Source organism: Equus asinus, chromosome 14 (assembly GCF_041296235.1).
Source record: "Equus asinus isolate D_3611 breed Donkey chromosome 14, EquAss-T2T_v2, whole genome shotgun sequence".
Taxonomy (NCBI): Eukaryota; Metazoa; Chordata; class Mammalia; order Perissodactyla; family Equidae; genus Equus; species Equus asinus.
In genome coordinates, this window is record NC_091803.1 from 16,554,188 (window position 1) to 16,572,780 (window position 18,593).

Consider the following 18,593-nt stretch of genomic DNA (forward strand, 5'->3'; position numbering starts at 1 on the left):
GTCTTTGAGGGATTTACAGGCTCTTGTGGGTTTTATGGTCTCTTCCAGCTGCTATAAGTTGCTAACTTTGTTCTTTTGAGTTCTTTAGGAATGTGATGACCCGGGGCAGAGTCTGTGCTGACAGCCATCATCAATGACAACTGAAAGATCAGGGCATAGGGCATCCCAGGGTCCCTGATGCATATCCAGTAAAACAAAAGACTATCAGGAACTAAGACCAGATGTCTTTCCCCACTGGCAGATCAGATGGAGGTCCCACTCGGACCAGCCACCTCCCTCACTTGGAGACCAGCCCCATGTATAACTGGCCTGTAAGTCTTTGTTCTATAAGATGGTTCTTTCAGACATAAGTCGGCCATCTTCCCTCTTGCTAGCAAGCTGTAATAAAAAACCCTTTCTCTCCTAGCACCTTGCCTCCTATTGGCATGTCTTGCAGCGAGCAGACAATGCCCCTTGGGTGGCAACACTCTGAGCCCCTGAAAAGCATTGCTAAATTACAATTCTTTATTTCTCCATTTTCCCCCTAGACTGAGCTCCCCAAGGGCGGGCATCACCTGTTCATTCATTCATTAGCAAATATTTATTGAGCGCCAGCCCTGTGTTGGAGTTCTCTGTGCTCCTGAAGCATACTTTCATCTCAGTCCCTAGCCCCAGCCTGAGGCTTGGCACACACTCAGTGGGACACACTAGTGGATGATTGACAGGCAAATGGGGGAGGGCTTGGGATCCCCTCCATGTCCTCTAACATGCCTCTTGTGGGGAGAAGCATCCCCCTCTGACCTGGCTCCAGGCTGCCAGCTACGGCCAGACCAAGGAAAGTCCAGAGGAACCACCAGAATAAGACTCACCAGTGTCAGAGAGGCAGTTGCTGCAGATACCCGAGTCAGGAGCTGCTCCTGGCTGCCCTGCCAGACCCCTCCTGCCTCCCTGGTACCCCGTTAGTGAAAGAGGGGTGGAGGAGATGACTGGACTGAACCCCCGGAGGCCCCTCATGGCTCTGCTACTCAGGGACCTGGCAGAGGGCCTACCAGCCTGACCATCCCCACAGCCCATGGCCTCTGCAGCTCCGGCCAGACAGCCCACGCAGGGAGGCCAGACACAAGGGATGTGACTCTGCCATACTGGGAGTGGATAGCCCTCTCACCTGTTTCTGGGTAGAGGCCTGGGACTGGAGTGAAGGGAAAATGTCTAAGGGAGACACAGCAGCCTATGCTCACCAAGTGACAATATAGGAGAGGTGTCAGGTGTGGCTGTGGTCAGAGACCCCAGGCCAGGCCCTCCCAGACTTGTTCTGTGACTGAAGATGAATCTCAGCTGCAGATTGGGCCCCCAGCTCTGTGGCTGGCAAATCCTGCTTCACAATCCAGCTCAGGAGTCACTCTCTAAGCCTCATCCCCCACCCCACTGGGCCTGTCACTGCCCCACCCTCCCCAGGCTGGGGAGATTGTGTGTCTTAGTCACCTTTAATACCCAAGACCCATCAAAAAGCCAGCCCAGAGTAGGCCATTCAGCTACTGGAGCAAGTGAAGGCCGTGTGTTGGGATGTCTGTGAAAACACCTGCAAGTTGGCATGCTCTCTCGACGTGAGCCCACTGTGAGGACTTCCAGCCGATGGCTGATCAAAAGGCATGAGCTCTCCTCAGGCTGGTCAGGTGCCTGTCGGCTCAGTCACATTCCCGTCCTTGTCCTGCCCTCCATCAGGGGGGCCAACCTCCCCAAGCTCCATTTCCTGGGCTCACTTGCCACTGGGCTTCTGGTTCGTTTGGCCAGTGGAAGACCTTGGCGGTAGATCAGATGACAGGCAGAGGGAGCCAGAGAGCTTCTCCCTGACCCTTGCCTCAGGTGCCATTGCTGCCAGCACCCGTGCCACTCCTTGGCATAATGTCCTGCCAGGCAGCCCTTCTCGTGGCGGGACCAGCTTGGAGCTCTGGGAACAGCCCTGTTCCCTAGGGGCAGTGGTGGCTTCCTGCTGCTGCCCATGTTAGGGCTGCCACAGCTTCCTGTTGCCCTTTCAGCTCAGCATCTGTGCGCCTCACTCCCCACGTCAGATCCCCACTGGGCGGAGGCCGTTTGCCGGACTCAACCCTGACACACCTCTCCTCTTGGCCAACACTCTCCACATCACCACTGCCCAAATCACACTCTCTTCACTCCCCAGCCAGACCACAGAGAGACGACACACCGAGGGCAGGTTCGACGCTGTTTCTTTATACAAAGGTCATCAACACTAAGGACCCATCAGCATGCTGCTGCGGCTCACAGGGGCCTGTCTCACCGCTTCTGGGGCAGAAGTCCAGGTGGGGAGGTCACTGCGGGGGAGAAACACTACACAGGCCTGGAGACTGCTGAGCACACCAGCTAGAGCTCCTGAAGGGCAGACACAGACACACGGACACTATATAACCAAGAGCATTATGCACAATGGCAGGAAGGAAGTACAGAGCTGGAATTAACTACTGGCAGCCACTGACAACCAAAGTCCTCTTCTCCCAGGTGTCCTCTGAGGGGCAGGACAGCGGGTGGGAAGAGCTCTCCAAGAACTCCAGCTGTGCCACCACAGGGCTACCTGACATTATGTAATCAGAGTGCCTCGCTTTCTGCATCTGTAAACTGGGGCAATAAACGGTACTTCACAAAGGCATCGTGAGGATGAATGAGACTGAAATAGGGACACATATCAAAATACTCAAGACAGAGCCTGGCATACAGAGGTGTTCAATAAATAACTGTCAAGAAAATCTTAGCTCAGAGAGGACCTTCTTCAGAAGGCCAAGACGTGAGACAGCTCCCCTGGAAACTCCCTGTCAGGGGATCAGGACTCTCGAGCACTCCTTGGAGCCTGCAGCCACTGGAGCGGCCAGGGCCCCAGAATACACTGTGCCAGGGCAGTTGAGGGGGGCGGGGGGCTGGACCCCCAGGGAGGCACCCGCAGAAGCCGGGTAGACACCAGAGGAGTTAGGGACTGTGCCAAAGTGGTTCTGCACGTAACACAGGCCGGAGGCAGGCTGGTATGGAGGCAGGCTGGGCATGTGCCCAGGAGCACAGGCTGGCCAGGAGGCTAGTTTCTGGCCACTGGCATGCTGCATCTGGGCGACAGGGTGGCTCGGGGTCAGGTGAGGGTGGCCACTCTGCGAGGGGTAGGAGCCAGGTACAGGGTTCAGCCTGGAAAGGAACAGGAGAGAAAACGGTCATTCAGCTAGTCATGCCAAGGCACAGCACCCCCAGCTGTCGTTCCACGTGAGAAAAGCTTGGGGTCGCTGTACTGCTTTATGTTACAACATGCTTTGGGCATTTTCTGGAACAAGCTGTAAGGATCAAGTGGGGAAAAAGGCTAATCTCAACTGATCAGAAAACAGATGCCCAGAGAGCGCAGGGCCCACCCCCCGGCCAGCAGCAGACCACCTGACGTGGAACCTACACACAGCAGTTTGTAACCTGGAGGAGGCAATGGGGACCAGGTCACAGCGTCAGTGTGTTGGTGGCTGGCTCAGCAATTCTACCCAATGAGAATGGATCCACCTCTGTGGGTGCGAGGGCAGGGGCCCTAGTGGCATAACACAGGGCTTGGGCCCAGGCTGTGACCACGGTGAGACTTTCTACCTGTGAATTCAGAAATGAAGAGTCACAGCTCCAAGTCCTGGCTGGCAGGAGCCGACACGACAGACGTCGGGGGGCTGCCTGTGCTGAGGTTAAAGATCCCACCACAGACACATGTGACTAAAACTATGAATGGAGACACATTCTAAGGGTTTATCCTCCGAACTTTTGTGCAAAGTTCCAAATATGGAGAATGAGTGAACACCACTGATGTTTCTGTTGGCTGACTGGACTGACCCTGTACAGCTTTCAATTAAAACCTGACCTTACAAATCTGCTGCTTAAGTACATATACAGGACACTCTAACAGCGCTCCGGGGATTTTTAAAAACATAGAGGTTTGGGCTTACCCAGAAGCTCGACAAGAGCCTCCAGGGAATTGAAGCTGTCCAGATAGCCTGTCAATCAACAAAACAAACATGTGTTGTAACACTGCCTGTGTCCCATCCTCAGGCCTTCTGGAACATCATGTTCTGTTCCAAGTGCCTTGAGCGGGCCAGGATAACGAGGGCTTGAACACCACAGCACGTGAGGAACACGGAAGGAGCTGAGAGGGCCATCACCTACCCTACATCTGCATGTTATGGTGAAGCAGGATCAGACATGGTACCACGTGTCACAGTTACACAGAAGCGACTGCACTCAGTGTGGAAGAACTTTCTCAGCAGGGGCCCCCTGGAGAGTGAGGCCCGTCACCAGCGGGGGTGAATTAAGGCCAGGTGACCACCCTCGGCTGTTTTAGAGGGGTTTCCTTCACAGGGTGGGAGTTTGTATCGTGGACCCCTTACGTCCTCTCTAGATTCTGTGAGAACAATGAAAAGCCAAAAGGCCACACTACACTAATTCTAAACTAAACCGCCTCCCACACATTTAGCCTCTAGGAAGGACCGGCCCAAGGCACAATGGGTGAGTCTGCATGTCTATTTTCCCAGTACCCGTCCCTGCCTTGAGAAAGGGTCAAAGGGCCTGAGCCAGTGAGGGCTGGGAGCACCCATCAGCTGAAATTGGCTACAAGGAGCAACATCCAATTCAATCAAAACCCTGCATGCAGGCCAGCACGGAGGGCAGCATTGACTCCACCGCTGGCTGCAGGCCAAAAGGGCTGCCGAGAGCATCCTGACTTCACAGCGAGTCCTTTCTCTGGGACGGACTGGTGAAGAAAAGAAAACCTCCTTCGCTGTGGAGACTCAGCATGGACAAAAACCAGGGAAGGACATGAGAGGCCGGCAGTGTGGAACAGTGGACAGGGAGCGGGGAGGACATGGAAGCAGGAGGCTTGGCTCGAGACTGGCTCTCCTGCTTCTCTGTTACCTGGAGAAGGACTCTTGTCCTCGTTGGGCCTCCTCTCTAAAAGGAAGGAGTGAGGCTACATGAGCTCTGGCCACGTGCCTAGCACTTTCCATTGAGAGTTAATGAGCCTGGACTGGAAAACAGTAAACCTCACCTCCTCTTGCTGGGTGGCCAAGCAAACCGCTCTCTCAGGCCCAGCTGTGCCACTTCCCAAGGCACTTGGTCAGCCGTGTGGCCTGTCTGTGCTGCTTACCAGTGCCACAGGCCGGAGCCCAATCTGATGTGCACGGAGTGCCTGTCAGTGCTGAGAGCCAGGAAGGACGCGGCACAGGGCCACTCGCTCCCAGTCTGCCACAAGTCACTCAGGATTACGCACAAGCGCTTCAGATGCCTTCCCTCTCCCATTCCTGCTCGGTGCCTACTCCACATGCAGGTGGGCAGAATCTAGAGTGCTCAGAAGACATCTGCACATAGATTTTCCGGGCCCAGGGCTGCCCAAACTCTACTCTTTTCCCCGATGACACTGAACCAGTCACAGCCTCTACAGGCCCTAAAAGCGCTTTAAGAATAAGATTTAAGAGTTCCGGAACTTACTTGCGGCTGTGGGCTGCCCTTCTTTCCGCTGAAGAGCCCGAGACGTACTTGAACACCGAAATCCTCCTCATCAGGCTAAAGGGGAACTTCTGGTCGAGCTTCAGTGCCACTCGCTCTGAGAGGTCGATGGAATAGCAGTAAGTGAGGCCATCTGAGGTCGGCACGTTAAGGGAAACTGGAGGCAGCCAAAGGGAGGGCTGAATACTCCCCACAGAAGAACACAAGTCCCCCATTTATTCTGCAGGGCCACTGGCGCTCCTTCCACAGAAACTCGGACTGAAGCTTCAAGCTCAGGGGAAACCAAGAGTTGAGTTTCCATCCACCGTACCTCAGAGGGAATATGACCCAGCAAGAGGGAAGGGCAGAGAGGTGCTAACACTTCACCTTCCCCCATGCCAACCCAGCCTCTCTCCTGAGCTGCTCTAATCCCTGCAAGCACAGTCATGAGGCAGCACACACCTTGGTCCTTGCAGTGGGATGAGGCAGGAGGCTGTCCTAATACCTTCTCAGGAGGACTGACAACATTTTGCACTTTTTGTCCCAAATAGAAGGCACTTTGCCTCAATGTGGCCAAATGAGCTTCATGAGGGCCGCTCTGGCAGCATTAGTCTTACACTGTCACCAGCCCCCATGACGTGATGGCACTCTGGTCATCTGACTTGTGTCAACCCACCACCGCCTAAGAAGTCAAAGATTCAGCCTGCATCCGTCCATCCATCCTTCCAACAAATATCTATAGACCATCTAGCGTATACCAGAAACTAAGGAATAAGTAATAAGTTCCAGACAAGGAATCAGTAACTGGGGTAGAATAAGTGGGGATAAGCAAAAGCTTATCTATGGAAGACCATGTTGGGGATCCTAACCTAGTTTAGGGAGAGTGAGAAGGCTTTCTTTATCTAAGGAAGTGGTGTGTACGCTGAACCTACCTTGTGAATAGCAATAGCTGGAAGGGGAGTGGTGGTGGAGAGAAGGCTGTAGGGAAGCGCAAGAGAAAGCTGTTCCTGGAAGCAGTGTTCCCAACTGGAATGCTACTGGCATTTTAGCAAGACAATTCTTTGCTAGTCTAGACTGTGTCACTCATTGTGGGACATTTAGCACCTGGCCACCAGCCACTAAATGGCAGTAGCATCTCATTAGTCATGAGATAACCAAAGATGCCCCTGCATATTTCTAAATTCTTTCAGGGAGGGCAGTATATTTCCAAATGTTGATTCCAGGTGATACCCAATGCTATAAGGAAGTCAAAAGTTGTCACGGCTGATGACTTCAGAATGAGCTCAAGAATATGTTCTGATTCTGATTCCGAAGAAGTAATAATTCTAGACTAGTCCTCCCACCATAACTAACTATAATATTTTATAAATATTGGACAACAAACACTGCCAGACTGTGATACCTAAGAAAAGGGAAACAAATGAACTGAGCCTCAAGATCAAGCTGGGTTTCTGCCTGGAGGCACTTTCCTAACTACAGCACAGGAAGGGGAATCAAAGCAGAGTATAGCATTTTTTGCTGAGCTGGAGAGACAGAATTCAGAGAGGCAAAAGTGCCTGGGATTTACAGGTCAGAGTAATGGAGAAGAGTGAGCTGCTCAGAGAAGGAGCTCCAGAAATGTGCACAGGGGTTCTGAGACTTTGGCTGAATACTAACATGCACACACGTAGGGGGAGACTCCTCAAGCCTAGCAAAGAATAGCTACTTAGGAAATAACAACTATCAAGGAGCTGTAAGCCTAACAACTACTGGAGCTCACTCAGGGGAGCGACACACTCACATTCTAACCAGACAGAGTAAAGAGACCTCACTGAACACCCGGGGCATTCAGAAGAGACCTCCAAAAAGGCAATGCCTTAACAAGTACATTAACTGCGTATCACACACACACACCCAAAACACTCTTTAAATGAAAACAAAAAAACTCAGCCCTCAATAACATAGAATTCACAACGTCTAGCATCAAATAAAAAATTACAAGACAAGTGACAAAACAAGAAAATGTGGTCTATAATCAGGAAGAAAACGGTCAAAAGAAACGGATCCAGAAATGAGAGAGATGATGGCATCAATAGAGAAGTAATTTAAAACAGCTATTATAAAGGTGTAAGTATACGTGTTTAAAGGAAAACACAAACATCATGAAGGAACAGATAAAGAATCTCAATACGGAAATGAAAACTATAAAAAAGAACCAAATGGAACCTCTTGAGCTAAAACATACATGAGAAATAAAAAACTGGATGGGTTTAACAGCAGAGTAGACACTGCAGAAGGAAAGATCATTGAACTTGACGGCAGTGTGATAGAAATTATACAAACTGAAATGCAGAGGAGAAAGAAGCTAAAAAATAAAACATAAAGAGAGCCTCAGTGACCCACTGAAGAATATCGAGTAGTCTAACATATGTGTAACTAGCATCCTAAAAGAAGAAGAGAAAAAGAGAATAGAAAAAATACTCAAAGAAATAATAATTGTTTTTTTCAGATTCGATAAAAACTAAACTTACAGATTCAAGATCAATGAACTCCAAGCAAGGTAAACACAAAGAAAACCACCCTAAGGCACATGACAATTAAATAGCTGAAAACCAATGATAAAAGAAAAAATTGTGAAAGGAGCCAGAGAAAAACAATAAATAATGGGAAACAATAAAAACGACTAGTGATTTCTCATTAGAAACAACATCTTAAAAGTGAAAGGAGATCACAGAAGGCTAGAATTCTCTATTTAGTGAAATAAAGGCATTTTCAGGGAACCAAAAACTGAGAGAAGTTGACACCAGCATACCCACTGTACAAGAAATGCTAAAGAAAGTTCTTCAGGCTTTAGGAAAATGATACCAGATGGAAACTTGGATCTACACAAAAGAAAGAGTAGAACTAGAAATGGTAAATATGTGGATAAATGTTGCTTTTTAATTAAAAAACATATAATTGACTGTTTAAGACAAAAGTAATAGCAATGTATCGTGAGGCTTAAAATATATGTGAAAATACAATGTATGACAACAATAACACAAAGGATGGAAAGAAGAAAAATGGAAAAACAATGCTATGAGATTCTTACATTATATACAAAGTGTTATATTATCTGAACGTTGTCTGTGATAAACTAAAAATGCATATTATAAACTCTACAGCAACCACTACAAAATAAAACAAAGAGGAACAGTTAATAAGCAAACAGAGAAGATAAAATGAAATACTAAAAAAACATGCAAACTGAAGGCAGGAAAGGAGATAAAAAGGAACAAAGAACATGTGGGACAAATTAAAAACAAACACCAAGCTGGGAGACTTAACTTCAACCATATCAATAATTACACTAAATGTAAATGGGCTAAACATGCCATTTACAAGGCAGAGATTGCCAGATTGAAGGACCAACTATATGCCACCTACCAGCAATATGCTTTAAATATAAAGACACAAACATGTTAAAAACACAAGAATGGAAAAATATATACCATGTAAATCCTAATTTTAAGAAAGCTGGAGTAACTATATTAATATCAGACAATGAAGACTTTAGGGCAAAGACTATTATCAGAGTAAAAGGGGCAATTTCGTAACGATAAAGGGTGAATTCATTAAGATGACATAACAATCCTAAATGTGTATGCATCCAATAACAGAGGTTCCAAACACCTGAAGTAAACACTGAGAAGAACTGAAAGGAAAAAATAGACAAATCCACAATTTTAGCTGGAGATCTTGACAGTCCTCTCAGTAATTGATAGAGCAAGTTATAAGGCTTGAATACATCAACACCTTGACCTAACTGACATATGTTAAACATTATACCTATGAGCTGCAGAAGGCACATTCTCTCCAACTACACACAGAACATTCACCAAGATATACCAATACTGCGCCAGAAACAACGTAAAAAGACTGCAGTCTTACAAAGAATGTTCTTTGACACTTGAATTGAAATTAGAAATCAATGACAAAAAGAAATCTGGTAAGTCACCACACACTTACAAATTAAGCAACTCATTTATAAATAATCCTTGTATCAAAGAAGAAATCCCAAGGAAAACTAGAAAATACTTTTAACTGAGTGATAATGAAAACACAACTTATAAAATTTGTGGGATGCAACTAAAGTAGTACTTACAGACGAGTTTATAGTTTTAAATTTTCATAGTAGAAAAAAAGGTTTAAAATAAATGAAATCAAAATTGAAAAATAAGATAAAGAAGAGCAATGTTATCAATGTGTATTTACACACTACCTACTCTAATAGCTTACAGAATCACAAATTGAAAGAGATTTTAGGAACGTACCTTGTCCAACCCCTGACATTATCAATTCTGACGTTTAAAAAGTAACCCACATTGTATTTTAGAATTCCCACCCCCTCATTGCCAGAATATTTATACAAGGGATGTAAGGCTTAGCCTAAGCTTTTAACCACCCATATGGTAAGAGCCTATCTTAAAAAATTTTTTTTTCTGAGAAAATGACTAAATCAAACAAAAACGAATAAACAAACATGTTTCCTATTCCTTTCATGGAACATCTCCAGTTCATGGGTACTTCACATTCTTCCAAGGAAAATTCTTATCATAATTAGTCAAATGCAGGTTTACAACTCAGTCTGCAAGGAAAAAAACCAAATCAGAATATTTCACTAACTGACAGTGCTAAGCTGACATGAGGAAATAGCTCTGTTGACACTTTCCATATGAGGAAATTCTGGCCTAGAGAAGGGAAATGACCAGCCCAACGCCACGTGGTTTTCAAAGCGGAAGCTAGAACCCAGATAACCTACATCTGAGCCCACAGCTCTGTCTACTTCACTCCTGAGACCCTCCAACTTGGTTTACCCTTTGGCACGTTATCCTTCTACAATTCCCTTCTAGAAAGGATACACGTTAGCCCAATTCCAAGTCCACAGACATTACTGAGGAATGAGGTCTGGGGAATGAGCCAGGAGGCACACAGCAGGAGCCACGGCACCAGCATTGAGGGCACGACCATGCCAAACACCAGGGCCCTCCTCACCCGAGAGCGGACAGAGTTGACTCCCAGCATGGCAAAAGCCACTGGAGTGAAACCTCTGGCATCCTCCACCTCCCCCAGCTTTGACAGTGATGACACAGCTTCAAACGACAGGAAGATGATAGCGGAGAAGATGGCGAAGATCACGGTGAAGAAGCAGTGGCGGACAGTGCCCACGGTTCTCTCAAAATTGCCAGCAAAGCGCCAGATGATGATAGCACCACAGAGCAGGGAGACTGGATTCTCATAGACAAAGATGTAGGTCACCAGCCTGTAAACTGTAGAGGGAGCTGCGTTAGAGGCCTGATGGTGGGCTGCTCCAAGGAGGGAAAGCCAGGTTACAACCCACCTAGGAAGGGGGCAGTCGTTGGCTCTCAGTGCCAGTGAAAATCAGTCAGGAGCCATGACAAGCAGTGGGAGGCAACAATGAAGGACCCAGGACTCAAAGTAGAGGTGTGAATATCTAACTCTTGGTCTTTCCCGGACCTGGAGCAAGTCTTATCAGTGACTGGCTTCCATATGGGAAAAAAATAACACTTTTTAGCATGGGATGGTCTTTGAATTTACAATGTGCTTTACAACCCTTTTTTTGGTTTTAATACTGACCTATCTCACCAGACAGTTTGAGGGTTAATTAATTGTAACAGCTTCAGGGTGGACTGAGTGGGTGTCACTTAACACTCTTTGTGCCAGTCTCCTCGGCTGTAATCCTGACCTCTCCTTCCATAGTGGCTGTTCAGAGGAAGAAAAAAGGGACCATGAATTATTTTGCGCCTATAAAGATTACAAAACTATCACTAATAATATCGATATAGAACTCAGAAGTCTTCCTTGAAAGTGCTCATCCACTCTTACAGGTAGAGCAATGTTTCCGTGGAGTAAGACAGCAAACACTCTCATTTCTATTTTTCGAGAAGCAGTCATCTCTTACGTACTTTTACATCCCTGCAGGTCAAAACACTAAACTGAAGGAGATGGACCAGTGAAGCAGCAGTTACACTGGACCTGAGAGCCTCAAGGCTTGGAGGGGATTCCTGGCCCTCTTACGTCCAAGCTGGCTGAGCTCAAGCAAGCCACCGGCCCTGTTGGCTTCAGTCTCCTCCTTGTAAAGTAAGAGGACTACACTTGAGGCCTTCAAAGGTCTCTTATGAGTCCGATACTCACATGCCCATGAACCCCACACTCAGAGAAGCTGTGAAGTAAGAAAAAAAAAAAAGAGAGCTCAGTTTAGGCTGGCATTTGCATCTGTCTATGAGGACAGATGTGCTGTGTGTACGGGGGTGGGGGGAGTTTTAGATTTGAGCAGGGAGGCAGGCTGTGAAGCATATACTCAGTCAGGCCATCTCTATAAGCCTTCATTGTCTGAGAGTACTCGACCACTTGTTGAGTACTTCCAAAACCAAAATTCCAAGTATAAATGTGAAGATTCTAGCAGCAACTCTACATGATTCGAGGATTACATACCCCAAGGCTCCAGTTCCAAAACATCACACAATAAAAAGAAAAATCTGGGTTCCCGTCCAATTGTATGACTGAACAGCTCTGAGACTCTTCGCATTAAGCCTCACTTTCATCTAAATAATGGGCAATAACAAAGCCTACGTCATGGGATCATCGTGAGAACTGAATGAGATTAAAGCAGGTGAGTGTGCTTTGCAAAACAGCAAGAGCTATACACATTTCCCATTTTCTTCCCCAGAAAATGGGGAAGAAACAGAGACTAGGAATGTCTTTTATGAGCGGATATTTATACTTAATCGGTCTGTAAAATTTCTCTCCCTGAGAAAACAAGCACCTCTCCCAAAGGCACAAGATACCCCCTCCTCCCATGAGCTGGGAATCGGAGTCAGGATTAAGATACCAACGGAGGAAGCAGAAGAAATTCTAAACCCTAAGATGCTTAGAGGGGGAACTACAGATAAGGCTTAAGCGTCTTCACGAAGGCGCGAGAAATTTTTTCCAGTGGGGGTTAGGCCCTAAAGCAGACGTGGGTGTGTTTGTGACAAGGAAGGGGGGAGAACAAAAATCCTTCTCCTTGGAGAGTGAGCATGGGTGAACGAAACCAGTTCGCTAGCGAATGGATGTGGGGGCCTTGTGTGGAGACAGGGAAGGGAACAAATTCGGGTGGGGAAGGATTACGGTGACGACGACGACGGGGCTCTGGAGAGACAAAGACGTGGACTATGGGGCTGGTCCTCCGGATGAGGAGAACGATGGACGGAGAGGTTGGGGGCGAGGCCTGATGGCGCGGGTACTGGGGGTCCGGAGCCCGGGGCCCGGCGAGGTCGGGGGAAGAGGGCTGGCACCCCGGCCCCGCCCCTGCTCACCTTGCCAGTTGCGCAGGGCCTCGGACCGCAGCGAGAGGCCCGAGGGCGCCAGGGGCGGCTGCAGCAGGAACAGGCGGGGCCCGGACACCAGCAGCGAGAGCAGCGCGGTGAAGAAGGTGGCGGACGGCACCTCGGGGCACAGGGACCAGCTGCGAAGCCCGGGCTCCGAGACCGCCATGGCCGCCATCGCTCTGGCGCCGGCTCCCGCGCCCGCTCGCCACCCGCCGGTCCTCAGCTCCTTCCGCCTCCCTGCGGCTGTCTCCCCTGGCAACAGCGGAGGCGGCGGCCGGAAGCCCCGCCTCCCCGAGGCCCCGCCCCGCGGCGAGCTGCCCAATGCGGTCGCGCTGATCGCCCTCCCCCGCGCGTAGGCGGTGAAGGATCGGCCCCGCGGCTCCTGGCAGCTAGTCCTTGGGTCCCCCGGCGTCCCGGGTGGGTGCCGCTCTAGCGAGTAGGGCTTGGATTTCATCGTCTCCGCTGTAGATGCCTAATGCTGATTGTGCCTTGCGGTTTACGGAGCCCGTTCACACACACACACCTCCACTATCTGTGTTGATCCACATTATACCGATGAGGAAACTGAGGTCTGGGGAGGTCCCTGGGTAATTCAGTTAAATGGCAAAGACAGAATTAGAACTCTGGTCCACCCCCTCGCTGCTGTGACCTGGATTTGGCTGGGTCCAGCCGGGGCAGCCTTCGGTGGCTGGATCGGAGATGAAGGGGCGGGAGACGAGGGAGGGACTCTACTGAAGGCAGCAAAGTGTTAGAAATGTGTATTCACCTTAATAACCAAGGTCTATTTCCGCATTTCGAATTTGAAAAGTGCCTTGCGAGAGGACAGCTGTTTAAGGCAGACAATTGGAATATTGTTTCCCCTATTATAGATGCTCCAGAAGGTGGGGAAACTTGCCCAAGGCCACCAGTGGGAAGTGGTAGGACTAGGATTCGAATCGGGTTTTGCTAGGTCCCAATTTTCTGCCCCTTTCACTATTTCCCTCTAATATAGTGCCTACTACTCCCTGTATGTAAATTTGACTTGAGGCCGCACAGACTACTGACAAACGAAAAATGCTTCACTCTCTGTGCTGGACATTCAGATTGTTCTCGGACCTCCTCTCTGTAGTTCTGCCAGTGCCTGTGTCCCCGTGAACCTCTGGAAGAGAACCTGAGATTCTTTTGAACTCTTCTGTTTAGTGCTGAAATATAACCACATAATTTTTCAGATCTGAATATAAAGCAATGGGACATATTTAAATGAATACTGCGCACATTTAAACTAATGTGGCTTATGATGCAGCAGTGGACACGAAAATTAATTAGGGTTTTACTCAACAGGAAGCAAGGAATGAATCAGGAATGAGATGGCGCTGCCAAAAATAGCAAATGGGAACTTGGGCTGCTGGAACCGAAGTCTGGGCCTTGGAGAGAGGAACGGGGTGTTGGTCTCATCTCCCCTGTGCCAGTCAGGCCATGCCAGGAGTTCTGGGTCTACTTGCAGATACACTCTTTGAAAAAGGATCTAGAAAATTGGAGCTTGTCCAACAAAAAGTGACCAGGATTGGGAGGGGGAGAGGGGACTTCAAATCATGTCTGATGAGAAACAATTAAAGGGACCACAGAGACTTCCCTGAAGAAGCTTCCGGGGTCCTGGCCCCTGGCTGTACCTGTCTGAAGGGCTTTTCTTGAGGAGAGCCAGTAGATCTACTCTGTGTGACCCCCAAGGGGAGAGCTGAGGCAAAAAGACGGAAATGACAGGAAGACACACTTGACTTAAGAAAGAACTTTCTGACAGTTTGGGTTGTTCATCCACGGAACCTTGATGGGTGGTGATCTCCCTGATACTAGAAGTGTGCAAGCAGAGGCTATCTGGTGACTTGATGAGAATATTGAAGAGATATTTGAGCATAGGTTGGAGGTGGAAGTAGATGCCTTTTAAAGTCTCTTTGGATCCTTAATTCTAAGGCTCCATAAACAAACACAAATGCATATGGAGTGTTGATACATTTTCTATTTACCAGAGGGTCGTGGATAATTGAATTTGCTCTCCCTGCAGAGTGAGCACTGTGGTGACTTTACAGAGCCTGCAGCCAAGGACCGTGTACTCTAATGCAGAGAGCACCTAATGGTCTCCCGTCTTTGATTCTGCTTCCCTTTCCTCATTTTTTCCAATTATGCCTCCAAAAAACCCTAAAACCCTCTCTTAAGCTCAGGGGATAGAGAACTGGAATGAGCAAAGCAGAGTCTTCTTCAGCAGGCGGGCATGGGGTTATGGCACCGCTGGACTATGAATCACCTTTGTCCTATTTGCTTCACCCTTGATCCACAAAGAGATTTCCAGCCTCAAATATGTTACCCGGAGACACCACTCTACAGTTTTACCAGGCGTCCTCTTCCTACTTGGGGAGTGTCTGATTCTCCACGTGCCAGACTTGGAATCTGGGGGACAGGTAACTTCCCAGGGAGTGCACACACAATGGTATGGACATTTCGAGATCAAATCCATGAGCAAATACTGTCATCCTCTGGACAGATTTTTGAGACCCCTCTCCCTGGTCCAACAGCCGAATCTAGCAAGCAAACTGCATAGGCTTGAAGTCAGTACAATAAAATCCACGCTGTCCTGTGCAGCAGCTGTGCAGGCCATCTTCAGCCTGTGTCTGAATGACCCTGCAACACCATGCCTCATTCGGAAGACGTCAGCTGGAGACATCCGCAACAGGAAGAGATAAAGAGTACCCAGCTCCTGCATCCACAGCTGCATTTCTTGGAGATTGAGGGAATAAATAATGACCCTGGTCCTTGCCTCCCTCCACTCATAGATAACCTCAGCATCTCTGAACTTGTTTGATGTAGAACCAAGGAATTCTTGTTTATGTTACCTTCAATGTATAATCTAGAGGAAAACCCAGATATGCCCTATCCCTTTTTGGACATGTAGGATATCCAGTTGTAAGTTCTTTTTCCTTTTCCCTGCACATGCACCGTTTGTGAAAGAGATGTTAGCTGCACTTGAACTCATATCCCTCGCAGCAGTTCCATCGGAGCACTCTGTTGAACTTCTTTCCCAGGGTTAAATTTCTGAGGCTGATTATTGAATAAACTCCTTCGCTAATATCACCCAGACTCTTTATTTCAGTTGACAAGCTCTACCTCCAACCCATTCTTTGCCCAGAAGGTAGGGTTTTGTTGTTGTTGTTGTTTTGTTTTGTTTTTAAGTAACTCAGAAGGTGTTGCTGCTCTTGTTACAATTTATGAGCCTGGGTCCATCCCGCGTGTTCTGTTCCATGCTAATCTTCCTCATCTCATCACCCTACACTCCCTGTGGGAGATGGAATCGTGGCCCCCAAAGATGTCCATGTCCTAATGCCTGGAACCTACGTATATGTTACCTTATGTAGCAAAAGGGAGTTCGCAGGTGTGATTGTTAAGGGTCTTGAGATGGGGAGATTATCCTGGATTATCTGAGTGGGTACAATGGAATCATGAGAGTCCTTTTAAGGAGCCAGGAGGGTGAGAGGGAGGGAAGATGATGTGATGACAGAAGCAGAGGTTGGAGCTCTGTGCTTTGAAGATGGAGGCAAGGGCCACCAGCCAAGGAATGAGACAGCCTCTAGATGCTGGAAAAGACAAGGAAACAGATTCTTCCCTAGACCGTCTAGAAGGACTAGAGCTCTGTGAACACCTTGATTTTAGCCCTGTAAAATTCATTTTGGACTTCTTCTTCTTTTTTTAAAGATTGGTACCTGAGCTAACATCTGTTGCCAATCTTCTTTTGTTTCCCCTTCAATCCCCCCACCCCAGTATGTAGTTGTACATTTTTTTTAGTTGTGGGTCCTTCTAGTTGTGGCATGTGGGACACTGCCTTAGCGTGGCCTGACGAGCGGTGCCATGTCCACACCCAGGATCCGAACCAGCAAAACCCTGGGCCGCCCAAGCGGAGCGCGTGAACTTAACCACTTGGCCACGGGGCCAGCGCGCATTTTGGACTTCTAACCTCCAGAACTGTAATATTATGAATTTGTGAGGGGGGATTCCCCCAATTTTTTTATTTTTGGAAAGTACGCATAACATCTACCATCTTAACCATTTTTAAGTGTACAGTTCAGTGGCATTAAGAACATTCATAAGGTTGTGCCACCATCACCACCGTCCATCTCTGGAACTCTTTTCATCTTGTAAAACTGAAACTCTGTACCCGTTAAACAAAACTTCCCCATTCCCCACTCCCTCAGCCCCTGGCAATCACCATTCTGTTTTCTGTTTCTATGAATTTGACTAGCCTAGAGGCGTTATATAAGTGGCATCATACATCAGTGTCTTTTTGTGATTGATTTATTTTACTTAACAATGTCTTTAAGGTTCATCTGTGTTGTAGCATGTGTCAGAATTGCCTTCCTTTTTAAGGCTGCTTAATAATCCATTGTATGGATAAACCACATTGCCTTTATCCATTCATCCGTGGAGGGCCACTTGGGTTGCTTCCACCTTTTGGCTGCTGTAAATGATGCCGCTAAGAACATGGATGTACAAATATCCCTTTGAGATCCTGCTGTGAACTTTGTTGGGTATATATACAGAAGCGGAATAGCGGAATCATATGGTAGTTCTATTTTTAATTTTTTGAGGAACTGCCATACTGTTTTCCACAGCAGCTGTACTATTTTACATTCCTACCCACAATGTGCAAGCCTTCCAGTTTTGCCACATCCTCATCCATCCTTGTTTCCTATTTTTTTTTTTTTGATAGTAGCCATCCTAATGGATGTGAGGTGGTAAATTTGTGCTGTTTTAAGCCACTAAGTTTGCAGAAATTTGTTACAGCAGCAATAGGAAACGAATACATACCCTTACTCACTACACTGGTCTCCTTTCTGTTTTTCAAACAGGCTAAGGTTCTTCTCACCTCAGGGCCTTTGTACGTGCTCTTCCCTCTGCTGAAACATTCTTCTCCTGGCTCTTACTGTGGTGGCCTTCTTCTCAGCCAGCAGGTCTCTGGCTCACATGCTGCTTCCTCAGAAGGGCCTTCCCACACCACCTCGCCCTGTTACTTCTTTCAGTGCACTTGTCACAGTCTCGAAATTCTCTCTCCTATTTGTGTCTTTACTTGTCTGCTTGTCAGTCTTACTAGACCATAGGTACTCTGAGGGCAGAGACCTGCTATGCCCCCTACCTGTAGAATAGAGCCCAGCACACAGCCGGTGCTCAGAAGTACTTGTCAGTCGCTCCTTTACACAGCTGGTGTCTCTCTCTGTGTGGGGAAGAAGAGGCTGTGGTGAGTGGAGGGTTTGAGGAGGTGATAAACAAGTCACAGATGTCGCACTTTGCACAGCTGAGACAGCTCTCGGACCAGTGCCAACCACTTCCCTCACCCGCCGCCCCCAGGGCACGTCTGCAGGACTCCGGAGGGCGGGGGTAGGGTGGGGACTGAACCTCGCCCATCCCCACGGGCGTTGCGGGGGAACAGGACATCAGGTCCTTCGGCCCCCCCGAGTGGTCCCACTCAGCCTTTCGGGCCGGAGTCCACTGAGTCGCGCGGCTCCTTATTGGCCCGCACTTTCCTCTCTTCCCTCCTCAGTCCCCTGAGGATGGCAGCTTCTTTTAGCCGCTCTCAGCCTCCAAGCCATGTCCTTACTGCCCCCTGGTGGACAGCTCGGCGCGGGGTCCCTCTAGTCTGATGGAGAAAAGACCCCATCCCGAAGCAGAATACTGCCCCTTGCTGGCTGTCCTGAGAAGCGGCTCACATCCAGGCGGATGGCTTTAATCAGCTGAGTAGCCTCCTTA

At 48.3% G+C, this 18,593-nt stretch overlaps 1 protein-coding gene across 6 annotated transcripts; it reads right to left on the reverse strand.

The window, feature by feature from the left end:
* Positions 1-2,186: 2,186 nt before the first annotated feature.
* Positions 2,187-13,121, reverse strand: RHBDD2 (rhomboid domain containing 2). Of its 6 annotated transcripts, none has more exons than XM_070484424.1 (5): positions 11,095-11,220; positions 10,838-10,996; positions 10,359-10,766; positions 5,482-5,632; positions 2,187-3,162 (listed from the first exon to the last, which is right to left on the reverse strand). In XM_070484424.1, exons 3-5 carry the CDS (start codon positions 10,519-10,521, stop codon positions 2,805-2,807), a joined length of 672 nt encoding a protein of 223 aa, XP_070340525.1. In that variant the 5' UTR covers positions 10,522-10,766; positions 10,838-10,996; positions 11,095-11,220; the 3' UTR covers positions 2,187-2,804. The 6 variants fall into 6 exon arrangements, with proteins under 6 accessions (XP_070340525.1, XP_070340524.1, XP_014705913.1 ...); XM_070484423.1 differs by having other exon boundaries at positions 10,838-11,000; XM_014850427.3 differs by lacking the exons at positions 10,838-10,996; positions 11,095-11,220 and adding an exon at positions 12,816-13,121.
* Between the last annotated feature and the right edge of the window lie 5,472 nt (positions 13,122-18,593).

What these genes read in the sequence shown, in the direction of transcription:
- RHBDD2 (XM_014850427.3), bottom strand. Translation starts at nt 13,002, where the DNA reads ATGGCGGCCATGGCGGTCTCGGAGCCCGGGCTTCGCAGCTGGTCCCTG. An exon ending in GGCCCTGCGCAACTGGCAAG is followed by an intron (nt 10,767 to 12,815) that starts GTGAGCAGGGGC and finishes CTCCCTCTACAG; the next exon opens with TTTACAGGCTGGTGACCTAC. An exon ending in ACTTGGAATTGGGCTAACGT is followed by an intron (nt 5,633 to 10,358) that starts GTATCCTTTCTA and finishes TGCCGACCTCAG; the next exon opens with ATGGCCTCACTTACTGCTAT.